This window comes from Ursus arctos, unplaced genomic scaffold, assembly GCF_023065955.2.
Source record: "Ursus arctos isolate Adak ecotype North America unplaced genomic scaffold, UrsArc2.0 scaffold_5, whole genome shotgun sequence".
NCBI classification, from domain to species: domain Eukaryota; kingdom Metazoa; phylum Chordata; class Mammalia; order Carnivora; family Ursidae; genus Ursus; species Ursus arctos.
In genome coordinates this window covers 87,858,081-87,871,681 of record NW_026623067.1, presented here as the reverse complement: position 1 = coordinate 87,871,681, position 13,601 = coordinate 87,858,081, and the positions used below count along the sequence as shown (strand labels likewise).

The 13,601-nt window shown below is 39.0% G+C and overlaps 1 protein-coding gene across 2 annotated transcripts in view; it reads right to left on the bottom strand.

Annotated features, from left to right (window-relative positions):
• MAN2A1 (mannosidase alpha class 2A member 1) overlaps positions 1–13,601 on the bottom strand; it is a 170,584-nt gene that overhangs the window by 16,064 nt on the left and 140,919 nt on the right. For both annotated transcript variants that reach the window (XM_026498478.4, XM_044383966.3), the window contains exons 17-19: positions 11,407–11,540; positions 8,435–8,576; positions 5,875–6,008 (exon numbers count right to left, since the gene is read on the bottom strand). In XM_026498478.4, coding sequence (XP_026354263.1) covers positions 5,875–6,008; positions 8,435–8,576; positions 11,407–11,540 — 410 coding nt within the window. The remainder of the gene's footprint in view (positions 1–5,874; positions 6,009–8,434; positions 8,577–11,406; positions 11,541–13,601) is intronic.

Below are 13,601 nucleotides of genomic sequence, written 5' to 3'. Positions count from 1 at the left end.
GGGTGAAAAAATAGGATTTTATAGGAGATATGGGGCTTAAAATTCAGTATGTCAGATTAGCAATGAACAGAGGGTGTTGAGCAAAGAGTGACAAGCATCTTGCCGGGCGCGAACTGTAGATGTCACTGCGATTCAGACTACGGAGAGAGAGAGAAAATTAAAGGCAACAGAGGGACACTGCAGTATTAAGATACTGACAAAAAATATTAGGTCTAAAAGAGTTGTAAAAAAAGTACGTACCCATTCCACAATCTTTTTTTTAAAAAAAGATTAAATAAAGCATATGTAATCTTCACCAACAATACTGAAATTTAATGTATGTTGTTGAATATTGAGGGAACAGTTTCAAAGGAAACTTTAAATGTATTCCAAGATCAAAGGACTTCATAATCTAGGTCAGGATTACTGACAAAATCACTTTTAGGTAATAAAAGATAAAAGATTCCAACAGAAAAGAAGACACCTGCCGTATCAGAATCAGAAGGCATTAAGTCCATTCTAGGTCAAGTAACATTCAGAAAAAGCTCTCTGGCTTTGTTCTATGCTCTTGGAGGAATCCCTGGACACTTCAGTGAATAGGTGGGACACTTCTTATGGATTATGTACACCTTTCAAAGAGTAATGTGCATATATACTATTCCTCTTGACCCACACCAGTCCCCCTGACTCTCAGTGCCCCCCCAACCTGACCATACTTAAGAATGGCTTTGGGAGCTTGAAACCTAGATCCCTGAACCCTAACCCAAATCTACTTAATCAGATTTTCCAGGGGTGAGCCCTAGGAAGCCAAAGATTAACAGCCCCCGAAGCAAATCTCAAATCTCAGTCAGTCCAACACAGCTCTGTGGACACGGGCTGGGAACCATCACCCCAGACAACCTCCCAACCTTGTAGAAGAAACAGCTCCCTTTGGAGTCAAATGTCTAAGTCTCATCCTTTAACTAGTTTTGGATTAAGAAAATGATTCAGACTCAGAAACATGTGAGTGATAAGTTTCACCAAAGGAAACAATGTCGTGAAGGTAAATACTTCGAGAATTCAAGAACTGTGCCATTGATTGTCCTAAGCAGGATAAGGAAGAGAAGTTTATGGAAGAGCTGTGGTTCAGAGCTGTAAAAGCACTGCGAACAAATAACACTGCTGGAAGGTGGCCAGGCAGGGTGGGACAATATCTCATGGAAGGTTCCATGATTCATGTACTTTCTTAACATTTTTACAGCAACGAGGGGCTCAATAAGATATTTAGCTGGTAAATTATCACTTTTTGATTAATCTCCTGGAAAGGTAATCTTTTAACTGTAACCTTTATGATAAACCCAAAACTTATAACACATGTTTGCTATAGGAAATTTTATGTGTTTAAGCTGTAAAAGAATTCCCCAGCCTTGTAGTAACTAATACACTACTCTAAACATTTTGGTTTCCTGTGGGTTGGAAGGCTTCAAGCTGTTCAGGTCTCACTTTCTCCTTGCAACCTGTATGAAATTATAAATAGTTCCAAGCACATTCTGATCCAAACCACACCAAGCTGAGATCTCCATTGGGTTCCAGTCCTTATTTCATAAGTCAGAACTTCTTGCTAGGCTCCATGGTGTCCTTCATGAAGCCCAATTAAGTTACCTGATCCCTAAACATCAAAGGTATCCATTCATCTACATCAAAACTTGCTAAATAAATTACCTAAGATAGTAAGAGATGATATTTTGTGTCACTTTTGCTTATTTAGTATGACCTGATACATGGTGGGAACTTGATAAATGTTTTTTTGAACTTTATCAATAAGCAAAGGTAATATAAATAAATGAGAGAAAAATACAGTACGGGAAAGGATGCGGGGGAAAAGAGACAGAAGAAATAATGAATGAAAATATAATGAATCATAACATTTAGAAATAAACCTCATGATGGTGATCTGTGGGCTAAATCTAAATCGGTACGTCTGCATCGTATTAAAAAGTTGTCTGTTCTTCAGACAACTGTCAAAAGAAAAAAATCCAGAGATTTCACATTGAAACTGTCAACGACAATAACAAAAACTCCCCAAAACGGGTAACTTTTTTTTTTTTTAACCCAAAACACTGGAAATCCAAGTCACGCTGGGCCCCCACATTCCCTCCAGTGTGGCTGAGTTGTAGCTCCTTGGTGGGACATGTCCTCATACTCATCACAGACCTGGGGTCACCTCACTAAAGTGTTTGCCCTTAAACCTGACCAACCTCCCTCATGCCATCACTTTTCTGAGCCCTGTAAGCAGTTGAAGCTTTTCATCTGATCTCTCCCAGCTCCTTTCTCCTTACATGTAAAGAACTGGTACCCAGAGGTAAAATGACACAACTGTAATACCTGAACACTTCCAGCACTTCTAATTCCTGGTTCAACGCCCTCCACTACAGCAGTCCTCAGCAGGAAGGGATAGGGAGTAAACGTCAAAGAAACAAAACCTGAAGGGTCAAGGCCAAAGAGACAAGTCCCATTTTTCACTTCCGTTGACCCCTGAGTGTCACTGCCATGGATGACGGTCCACCTCACACAGCTACAGCAAGCCACTGGGCATCTGCACATCTCACAGCGATTGTCATTCCAGTCCTCGTTCTCACTGCTTCTCTGAGGAACACTCAAGAACAGGACTCAGTTCCACTTAGTCACCCAGATTACTCCCAGGACGCTCTGGCAGGCTGAAGACTTTCTACTAAAATGCCTTCCTGTATACACACTGTCTCCTCACCACGGTTCCGACCGTCACACTGTAAACATTAGAGTCTGAGTTGAGAATAAAAACACTTCCTGGAAAGCTTAAGTTATAGGAGATGGAACATTCCTTCATGAAATGTCTTTTTAATCAATTTTACTAGAAATTAAAATGTATTTTCTCTTCTCTAGTTCATTTATTATTTAAAAGAAACTATTGATTTAAGTCCAAGAATCTATAGTTGAGCAAAAGAAAAATTTAACCAACACAGGATTATAAAAACATTGGATCAAATTTCAATCAATTACTATCCAAGGAGTTTTGAATGGGAATAAACAAATTATTTCGCTTCTAAGTGAAAGCTTTATAGATCTGACATGAAAATGCTTATTGCCATAGTTAACAGAAGTTTTGCAAATTAGTGTCTATATAGAGAGAAAAAAAATAATAAAAGCCAGAAACTCTTTCGGGAGGAGAAAAAGATGCCAGCACTCAGACAATGATTATCCTGTGCAGTTTTAGTCCTAAAATTAAGCTATCTTGTCAGTAAATGATTTAAACCATGAGTCCCAAGAACTGGTTTAAATCTTGACATCTGAACATGGATGTTAAAATCTTGTTTCCTAAAAGATTCCTGATACTAGAAGAATTCTGGGCTTTAATGAGCTGTTGCCATTTCATTCAATCAACTAGTGTTTTATTTATAGAATAGCTACCACAGGCAAGGAGCCCTGTGGGGCACATGAAAATGAAGCAGACAAGTCCCTGGAATCGAGCAGGGAGAAGAGAACATGCCGAGTATGACAAGGCAGGGACTGGGATAAATGCGGTGGCACCATGTGCTATTACAGCTCACCCATTTATGTATTTGTGCATTCATTCATGCAACAAATATTGGGTGCTTCCTCTGCTAGGAACAATTCTAGAACCAGAAGGACATGGGCCCCAGTCTCGGTGAAGGTACGGTCCAAAGAGGAGAGAGACAATGATCAAAAATAATCACATCTATGCATGGAGGACAGAAGCACAGCTCTGAGGAGGCAGTGAAGACGGTGACCTGGCCTGGTCAAGTAAGAGCAGTTGACCAAGGCAGCTCTGACCTGAACTACTAGGAAGAATGCCCTGGCAGAGACTGAAACTGCAGACACAAAGGTGCTGTGGGCGCAGGGTGCATGGGGAGTACTTGGGACTGAAAGAAAACCAGTGGGCCCAGAGCAGAAATAGTGCGAGTCATGCTAGATGAAGCTGGCGGACAGGCAGGGACCAGATCATGAGGGGCTCTTCAGGCCACGGGAAGGATTTTGACTTCTGTTAGAAGAGCAATGAGAAAATATCTGAGGGGTTAAGAAGGCGGCAGTGAGGTCAGATCGAGTTTTGAAAAACCGAATCACTTTGCTTACTTGACTGAGAACAAATATGGCAGGAAAAGAAGAACAGAATGATTCATGAAACACATGATGTTTAGATTAGGGTGGTCAGAATAAGTGAGTTTATAGATTTAAAATATTTAGGCAATAAGAGAGCCAAGCACTGGTGACTACTGTTTTAAGAAAGGGGCAGGCAAAGGACAAGTATCAATGAGAGATGACTTCTACGTGTGTGGCACTGGATGGAAGGTGGTGCTGGTCCCCGAGAGAGGGAACACTGGAAAAGAGTGGTTTTGGGGGGGGAAGAGAGATCATGAGAGTGATCATGGATATGTCAGGTCTGAATAGCAGGATGCAGCTAGGGAGATGGGTCTGCAGGTAAGAGGTGAAAGGTATGTGTGGGTTTCATCTGTATAGAGGTGGTCACCACAGCCTCGGGAGTGGGAGAGATTGTAGAGGGAGAACACATAAAATGAGAAAAGGAGACGGTGTGGGGTCAACCCTTGAGCACTCTTGACATTTAATGGGTGAATTAATAACTATCAAAGAGACAGAGAAAGAACCACTTGGGAGGTAGGAAGAAAACCAAATAAGCATGGCACCATGAAAGCCCTGGCTAGACTGTCTTCTAAGAAGTGACATGGTCAGTGTCAAATGTTGCTGCAAGGTGAAGTAAGACGACGGATCTCGTGATACTGGCAAGGTTATGTGTGTGCGTGTGTGGGGGGAGGCTAAAGCAAAACTGAAATGAATTGAGTGTGACACGGAAGCAATGAAATAAACCCATCTCACAAACCAGCTCAACCGGGTGTGGGAGACAGGACGGTAGTGCGGGGCAAATGGAAATGGGTCTGCATGGAAGCTGGTTTTGGTTTTTATTTTTAATAGGAGAAAATGAAGAGTATCCAAAAGCCTGCAGAAAGGGTTTCTTTCCTAGGGAATGTTGGCTATGAAGGGCAGGGAGAAGGAAGGGGGAGGGTGATGATGCTGAGGAGGTCACTGCGGTATGTTCCAAGGACAAGCAGAGGTACTGGCCTAGGAGGCAAGGAAGGTAAATGTCTCTACTGCAATATGAGGTAAGTAGGAAAGGGTGGGAGGAGATGGTTGATACCTAGAACTGAGAGCCCTGTCAAATGTCAAGTCAGTGGTGGGGCCACCAGCTGAAAAGAGCAGAAAAGATCTGAAATGGGTCAGTGAAGAAAGGAGAGCAGAATGAGAAAAAAAGGGCCGTGCAGAGAGTCATCTGAAGTGGGAAATCATTAAAGCATGGAAGACCGTGATGATGACTTTTGCGTTGCCTTGAAGAGGCGTACGTCATGTTGGTTTACGTCCAACTCAGCTTTAGCCAGACTGTTTAATGGAATGCTGGGGTTTTGTTTTGGGGAATGAAAACTGAGCAAGACAACAGACAAGTAAATCCATTTTCAATTGAGGAGTCTAAGACTAGAATGAGCACACTAAGGTTTCCAATAAATCTTACTAATCAAACTTAATCTCCTAAGTATGTGACTAAGTTCTAGTCTTAAATTCAACTCTTATTTTCTTTCACATAATTTCAGAAAATTTCACCCAAACTGATTCTTTAACATTATTTTACATCTACATAATAAGCAAAAATAAAAAATAAGACTTAAATGCAAATCTGACATATGTGTAACTGAAGTTCTCTTTCTTGTCAATATAGGCTACACCTATTATAAAGATATCTCAAAACTGGGAACTGTAAATCATAAAAAAAGTGGAAAAAGTCATAATTTCAAATTTTGGGTGGCAAAGAACAATCAACATCAGAAAGTGCGAGTTATTTTTTTTTCCTACCATATTCACAACACTTCTTTTTTCCAGAAGTATTCGAAATAAATTAGCTGTGACCTTGTTATCATGGACACCTTGCTCAAGGCCGCGATTATCATCTTGCATGAGTCTTCGATCCATGATAACTTCAATCTGACCTAAAGCAAACAAACAAACTGGCCAGGGTTATTTAATACAAACATCCAGGGAGAATCACATAAGTTTAGGCACGGTCCTGCGTTAAGCCAAAGAGACAGATCTGTAGAGCCCACAGTGCCAAGGGCTTTCTCAAAGCAGCTGGTATAAATGCAAAAAATAGGACTGTATTTCCGTTTTAAAATTTAAGTGAAATTTAAAAAGATTAGTGGTAGCATCTGGAATTTAAAAATGCTTATGAGGTTCATTAGGAAACGTACATCACACATGGAGTAACAAGACAAATACAGACGTGTAGAATCTAAAACGGATCTGAAAGACGATTTAGGTTACTTGGTATCTGGTGACTGTCCGAGGAAATCCCAGGATTTGGAGACACCCACCACATACCCTTCCCTCCCTGGTATTATGTTAGTAGCATCAACTATCCTCACTCCTCCACAACAAGAGGTCATATTTGGTTCCCTCGTCTGTTGTGGAATAATTCCACGCCTCCTCTAGTTTAAGCTGTAAGCTAATGGTTAGGCTATGAGAGTACAAACTAAAACAAAACAAAAACCCAAAAAACTAAAAAACAAACAAACAAAACCCTATCCATAACAAACCAAAAAACCACCCGGAGCCATAGTTATTAATTTACATTAAAAAAAACCTAGTCCTATACACTTAAAAATATATGTATATTCATCCATCCACCCATTCACGTTTGTTGTAGTATTAAACGATCTTTTGGCATAAAACAGCAATACATAAAATATTTTAATAACTATTATTTTGACATAGTCAATCCAAATCTATTTAGTTTTTCTTCTCAGTTTAGGTACCCAGTACATAAAACTGCCAGTGACGATTAGAATTTTCGCTGCTACTACCTCCAAATTTGTTTTAGAACACAACTGTCTAGAATTTGCCCCTCGGGCACTGGGACGAATTGGCCATCTAGGGCCTGATCACTTCACACCCATATTAGTCCATCAACCTCTTGGCAATTTCTCTCTTCTCCCTGCCTCCAAATATTAGCCCTCATAACATGCGACACTCAGTAAATCTCCTGGGCTGTGCTCAAATTGTCCTTATGTTTGTAGGCACTCACACCCTGGAGTACTTGGGTGTCTACAGCAGGGGCACCTGGGCCAGGTGTGACTCTCGAGCCACCCATTTCTAAACCTTGCCTCCAATTCTCAAAGTTGGGTCCTTCAACAGGGAACTAGACATTAGGCCTGGAGCAATCATGGACTAGACAGTTATGTCATGTCCCTTGATAAAGACAAGCTGAGAAATAAAGCTCCTCTGCCCCTAAACCACATTTAGGAATTTTATGTCAAGTTGTCCAATCCATAAATGTTGACTTAATTTTTTAAAAATCAAAACATAAAAAATTCGAGCCTTCTGGGCTCTTTGGAAACAAAAAAATTTGGCAACCCTGGGCCCCTCTCCCCATGGCGACAACAGTCTGGCACTGAGCAGCGGCTGCCCCACCGAACGCCGGGAACGCTGTGCCCCAGTTTGCCGAAGCCCCACCACTCCCTGCTGCATCCATGATATGAGGCCATTATTATTTTTATAATGGCGTTAATGTCTTTATGGCATCATCTCATGATTCTGTGTAATGAAAGCCACAAAGAAAGATGAGTAGTATACTTTTTTGTGTGGGCGGACATATAGAACATATGTATATGCCTAATAAAAAAAGTGGATTCGTGGCAAAGGGTACGCCAGGCACCTGCACCCATTTATTACCTGCCTGGCTCTGTAAGACACTTGTCTTAGCGACTCTCAATATGTAAGAAAGAGCAACTGACCACATATAAATGATAATAAAAAATATGTATTATAAAGGACATAAGCCTCCCAATAGAGGTTTTATAAAAATTAATCTGTGTTTATAATTTATCTTCTCTTTCCATCTTGTTCTCTCTTTTGGAATCCTTATTAAAGTTGTGCCTGTCACCTCTTTATTCCCCTTTCTGTATCATTTCAACTCCCTTTCTTCTTTCGGGTGGAAGTGCCCCAGAAGGACGTGATTCAGAGAAGGACCTAGGTTTGAACTGTTACCTCCCACCTTGGCGAACTTCGGCAACTCTGGGAATTTCTAACTTTTCTCCTGGCCCCCTCTCCTCTTTGACTTCTGGAGAGTTTCCACAGCCATTCAATTATGACGATGACAGAGGCTTGTGCAAACAATGAGCTATCAGGAGAGATAAATTATCTTTAAGAAGAAATGGCTTCATGGAGTTTTAGGTCCCTCATTCTTCATCAGAAGATTGAGGAAATACATTATTTTATGTTATTCTCACAAAACCAAAATTAACTCATAGTCTGGTTCTCAAAAGAAGGCGGCTGGTGTCTGAAGATGATAATTAACACATATGACCAACAGAAAAACTATACACTTGGAAGAGCAAAAAAGAATCCAAACAATACGTACCACTTTTCAAGCTTGAAACCCCTAAAGACTGAGCAGAGAGTAGTGTCAACCGATGCTTGGCATCCTGTATATAGGCCATTGTAGTCATTGGATAGACATTTGCTTGAAGAGGTAATTTGCTCATTGTCATTCTAGGCTGAATCTATAAGACCAAACAGTTCACTTAAAAAAAAAGAAATCAAGTGATATTTACAGATGTACTTTAAAAAATTAGTACTGACTATAGATGACTTTTCCTCCAAAGAGTAAAAGGTATAGCTTCCTTTCCTGTTCAAAGGAAGAGCAAATTTAGGAATTAAAACATTCTTCAAAACAATATGGAAAAAAAGCATGAGGATCTTAGAAAACTTTAAGTGAGAAAGGTAGAACTTATCCAGGTTTTTAAAATAGGCATTCCTATTTAATTCAGAATAAAAATCCTTAACAAAAGTCTTCTAGCTTTCCAATATTTGCATAAAACAAATTATAAAGGTATTAAGTATTCATTTCTCATCTAAATCTAACATACCGCTTTTGTAATGAATGCTAAGCATAATAGCTCTCTATCCCCGTTCAAAAAAATATCTCTTATAATTCTTGAATCAGTTTTAATAAATACCACAGATCCCCTCATCAAATCTTCTAACATATTATATTAAAATAATCAAATTCATATTTATATTAAAAAACCCTTCGGTGCTTACTCTTCCTGGTTAGTTTCAATGTAGATAGTCCCGTATTTTAATTTTTCTTGGTCTGGTATATGAATGGATGAAATACATTATTTTAGTTTTTGACGAAAATGCACTAAGCTGGTTGGGTCAAGGAGACTCCCTCAAACCTCAGGAGGAAACATCAAATAGAGTCTTTGTTATCAGGTATCTTATTCACACCACATAAAAATGACATCTCTCCTGTTCAGTTCATGCAAGTCTGACATGACGCTCAAGAAGGAAAGAAGTACAAAGTTAATGGGATAGTTAACATGTATCGAGTGTTATAACTAGGCAAAGTACTGGGTATTCACAAATACAATCTTTAGTCTTCACAACAACCCTGTAGTGCATCCTTCAACTTACTGGCTGTACTGAAGAGTGTCCCCCCCAAGTTCAGGGCCACCCACAACCTGTGAATATGATTTTACTTTGAAATAGGATCTCTACAGACATTAAGTTATACTGGACTAGGGTGGGCTCTAATCCAAAGACTGACGTCCTTCTAAGAGGGAAATCTGGACACAGAGGGACACTCATGGAGACACAAGGAAAATACAACAAGGACTCTGTGACAGCAGAGGCAGAGAGTGGAGTGATGGGTCTAGAAGCCAACAGTGCCTAGAATGGCCCGAAGCCACTAGAAGCTAGAACAGGCAAGGAAGCGTATTTCCCTAGAGCCTCTGGAGGGAGTGTGACCCTGAAGACATCTTGGTTTTGGACTTCTGGTGTCCAGAACTGTGAAAGAATAAATTCCTGTTGTTTTAAGCCACGCAGTTTGTGGTAATTTGTATCACAGGCCCAGGAAATTATGAAACTGAAGACACAATTGTAAAATGTTAAAAAGAAAAAAAAAAAAAGCAAGAAAAAAGAATAAATAGTTGGAAGGAATTTTCTATTTCTCCTTTCCAATCCTGATCTCCCCATTCAAATTGTACACTCAATGAAAAGGACACTGACACTGTCATGACTGTGGGGCTGCCACCTTCACTCCCTACCCGTGGGTCTAGATTTCTAGTTTTGCCCAAGGACTACTCTTTCCAAGGCTTAAAAAATAATCTATTTTAGAAGCAGAAATATTTAGGTTATAAATTTAGACATTTATAAATTTAGAAATAATATTTTCCCATTTATTCAAATGCTCGATCCTTGAAAAGAAAATTCACATTTTTATTCACTTTTACTAAGGTTTTTTTTTTTTCATTCATGTATACACCCACACATACAAATAATTGCTTCTGTAAGATTTTAAGAAAAGAGTTTCTTTTGTACACAAGGAAAATGAATCACCATAAAGTCGGGGCTTCATTTGAAAACCAAACAGCTGTGGTAGAATTAACATGTAAATTCAAAGAGTATAATGCAATTTTTATGCTTTGGAAAAGGTTTAAATTTAACCTTTGCTGAAAATTGTAGAAGAGAAAATTATCACAATCCCTTCCACTCATCCCAGTTGAAAATCAGACAAAGTAAAAGCATTTGTTGTGGAATTATTTCTATTCATAGCCAGAAATTTCTAAAATGCTAATGTCTCAAAAACATGCTAATGTTTTTAATAGTATTATTTCAAAGCTATGTTGTCACACACATATACTCTGAATATAGAAATTTAGGTAACAATCAAAGGAGCCCTATTAAATTAGAGAGCTGACAATCTGAAAAAATTCTGAGTCAATTTTCTCATTACTATTTCAAACTATTTTGTGAACATTTTGATTAAATACATATCTACTCACATTTCTAAACAGATATATGCTTGTATATTTCTTGGTTTATGTCTATGTACACATGTGTGCATAAAGGTAAACACACATACATTATTGATAAAAAGAGGGTAAGAGTTTCCCTGAAATTTAAAAGAGCCCATTATTAGATTATACATTTAAAACCATAGATGTAATAAATTAAATATGCACAGACCATTTCCTTATGAGGGGAAAAATATATACTCCATCAATCCCTAATTATGTTTCCTTCCTATTAGACAAATTCAGATATATTTTGGTATCAAGGCATTTAACATGCAAATGGTCACCAAACCTGCCTTTGAAAAAATACAACCGTAAATCAGATGTTCTACAAACCAATCTCTCAAATATTTGTTCTAACTTTGGAAATCTGGTTGAATACAGAACCTATAAGCACCTGTTAAAATTCAGTTTTCCCCTAGAAATAATTTGTAAACTTAAGCATATCATTCAAAGGATCTGAAATTAACTGGCCCATTACCATATGTAAAAGTTACACAGCCATTACTCAGATATTTTACAGGAAAATTACCTGGTATCCATTCAGGTCAGTATAAAATCTGTTTTGACTGTTTATGCTAGAAGAAATTCTCATTGCAATCTCACGGTTATGTTCTTTTCGGATGTCCACGATATTGGACACTTCCACAGACTGTCCCTCTATTCCTAAATTTAAAAGAATATATGTATTAATAGAAACTTATTGCTCTACTTTTCTTAAATATACTATACAGAACTTCCAAAGTGACATACATTTTCCTGTTTTTTATTCCTATCTTCACCATTTTTCAGGCTAATTGTGCCATTGTTCACCTTTTTCTTTTCTTTTCTTTTCTTTTTTAAAAAACATTTACCCTGGGGCACATGTAACTCAACAGAAGGATGAAGAGGTTGGGATGAGATAAATGCAGATGAAATGTAACATGCAAATGATTCTCCAGTGAGTTCTGGAGGGGAAAGAGGACATGAAATGAGAAAAGGTCAGCCCCACTCCAGGCCAGCTGGCCAGTCATGTGTACAGCCATTCCCCAACAGAGCCATTCGAGCCTACTTCTTCCCCGCTCGCCTTCCACACTGGAAGTCTGAACCAGTGAGATTTACACTCTGTTGGTTCAAGAGACAGTCTATTATTGCCCATGATCTATAATCTAGGAAGAGAGACACGAGATCCAATGAGATGATTTATGGCTGAAACGGATATTATCATATTAGTATTTGTGAAGTATAATCTGGAGAGCTCCCCAGAAGTTAAATCAATTTTAATTGAGTTTGGTATCTCTTAGGACCCCTTGTTATGAAGTGATTCATTTTGCCCTTTGCTATATAAAGCAGAGGACAGCTTGAAGAAGTCCCAGATGTATCAAGCATTTATTTTTTTGGATAAGCCTAAACTGTTCACTAATTTCTATCCGTCACACTACCCTAACAATATCTTCTGGTCCTCAATGAAGTCTTGGGTCTATTTCAGAGACGGAGAGGGGGTTATGAAGAAATCCAACACTTCTAATACAGACTGAATGTGTAGAAGAGATACAGGATCAGAATTCTAAGGAAGAGCAATCAGGAAAGCAAGCAGTCAAGAGAACAAAGACTGGCCCTAAACTATTTCATACGGTGAAGGTTTTTAAGGTTCTAAGAGCCCTGGACACATACCTGCAGTTGTCAGCCGTTACCCACCACACCTCACACACGATCTGTCACAGCGTGCTGATAAACAGCACACTCTTTAGACAAAGAAGGCTGTGTAAAGAGGAATCGGGAGTGGGAGAAGGGAGTAAGGAGGACTTTTTCTGGAAGCCAAGAAGAATCCCCAGGGCTTAGAGAAGGTGAAAGCAAACAGTTAAAGAAAGGAAGTTTGAATCTGTGGGACTTGTGGAAAATACTGAAAATACAGCTAACCGAGACACTCTATGTATGGGAGAAATACATGGGAAATTGTAAAACATAAATAGTAACACGCTGACAATACCAAACAGGCGGAAGCCTCCACCAACAGAATTTTCAGAATTCTCACAGAAGTTCTTTTCTGGGAGATGTTACCCTTCCAACTCGACAACCTCAGTCAGAGAGGACTTCAGTTTCTTACTATGTTCATAAAGCTGTAATGAGCAGTGTGACCTCATGAGTGGGGGAAATAGGTGCCTTTTTTTCCCCTCCTGCTTTATCGCCAGTCTGAACCACTAATCTCTGCCCAGCTAAACATACATAAAACTTGCCTTCTGACAATTCAATTACCAGATAGCTGACCCACATAGCTTCACTACTACTGAGAAGTTAAAAGAAAAAAAAAAATCACATCCACTGATGCTAGAACAACGGTATCTTCTTTGACTAGCAAATGTATGACTTTCAAGGCAAAACTTTCCTTTCGGTAGGTTTATTTCAACCCCAATATTTTTCAAAGCCAATGAAATGTATATGAAATTTTAAGACAAGCTTCTACAAATGAACCAAAGACGCCAAAAACACAAAATGCAGCACTAGGGATGAAGTCCCCCATGAAGCATTCGGGAGAACACGTCATCTACTGGAAGCCTTCGTTGGGCTTTTTAGCACCGCGCACGTTTTCTCCTCTGGAGACTGGATATTCTCTCGGGGGTCAACAGAATACATGAAATGAAATAAAGTCTTAACAAAGGAGACTGTCATTAATTTCAAGTCATGTATCTCTGGAAAACATTTACAAAAAAACGTGCTTCAAAAAATAAATAATTTCACATTACCTCT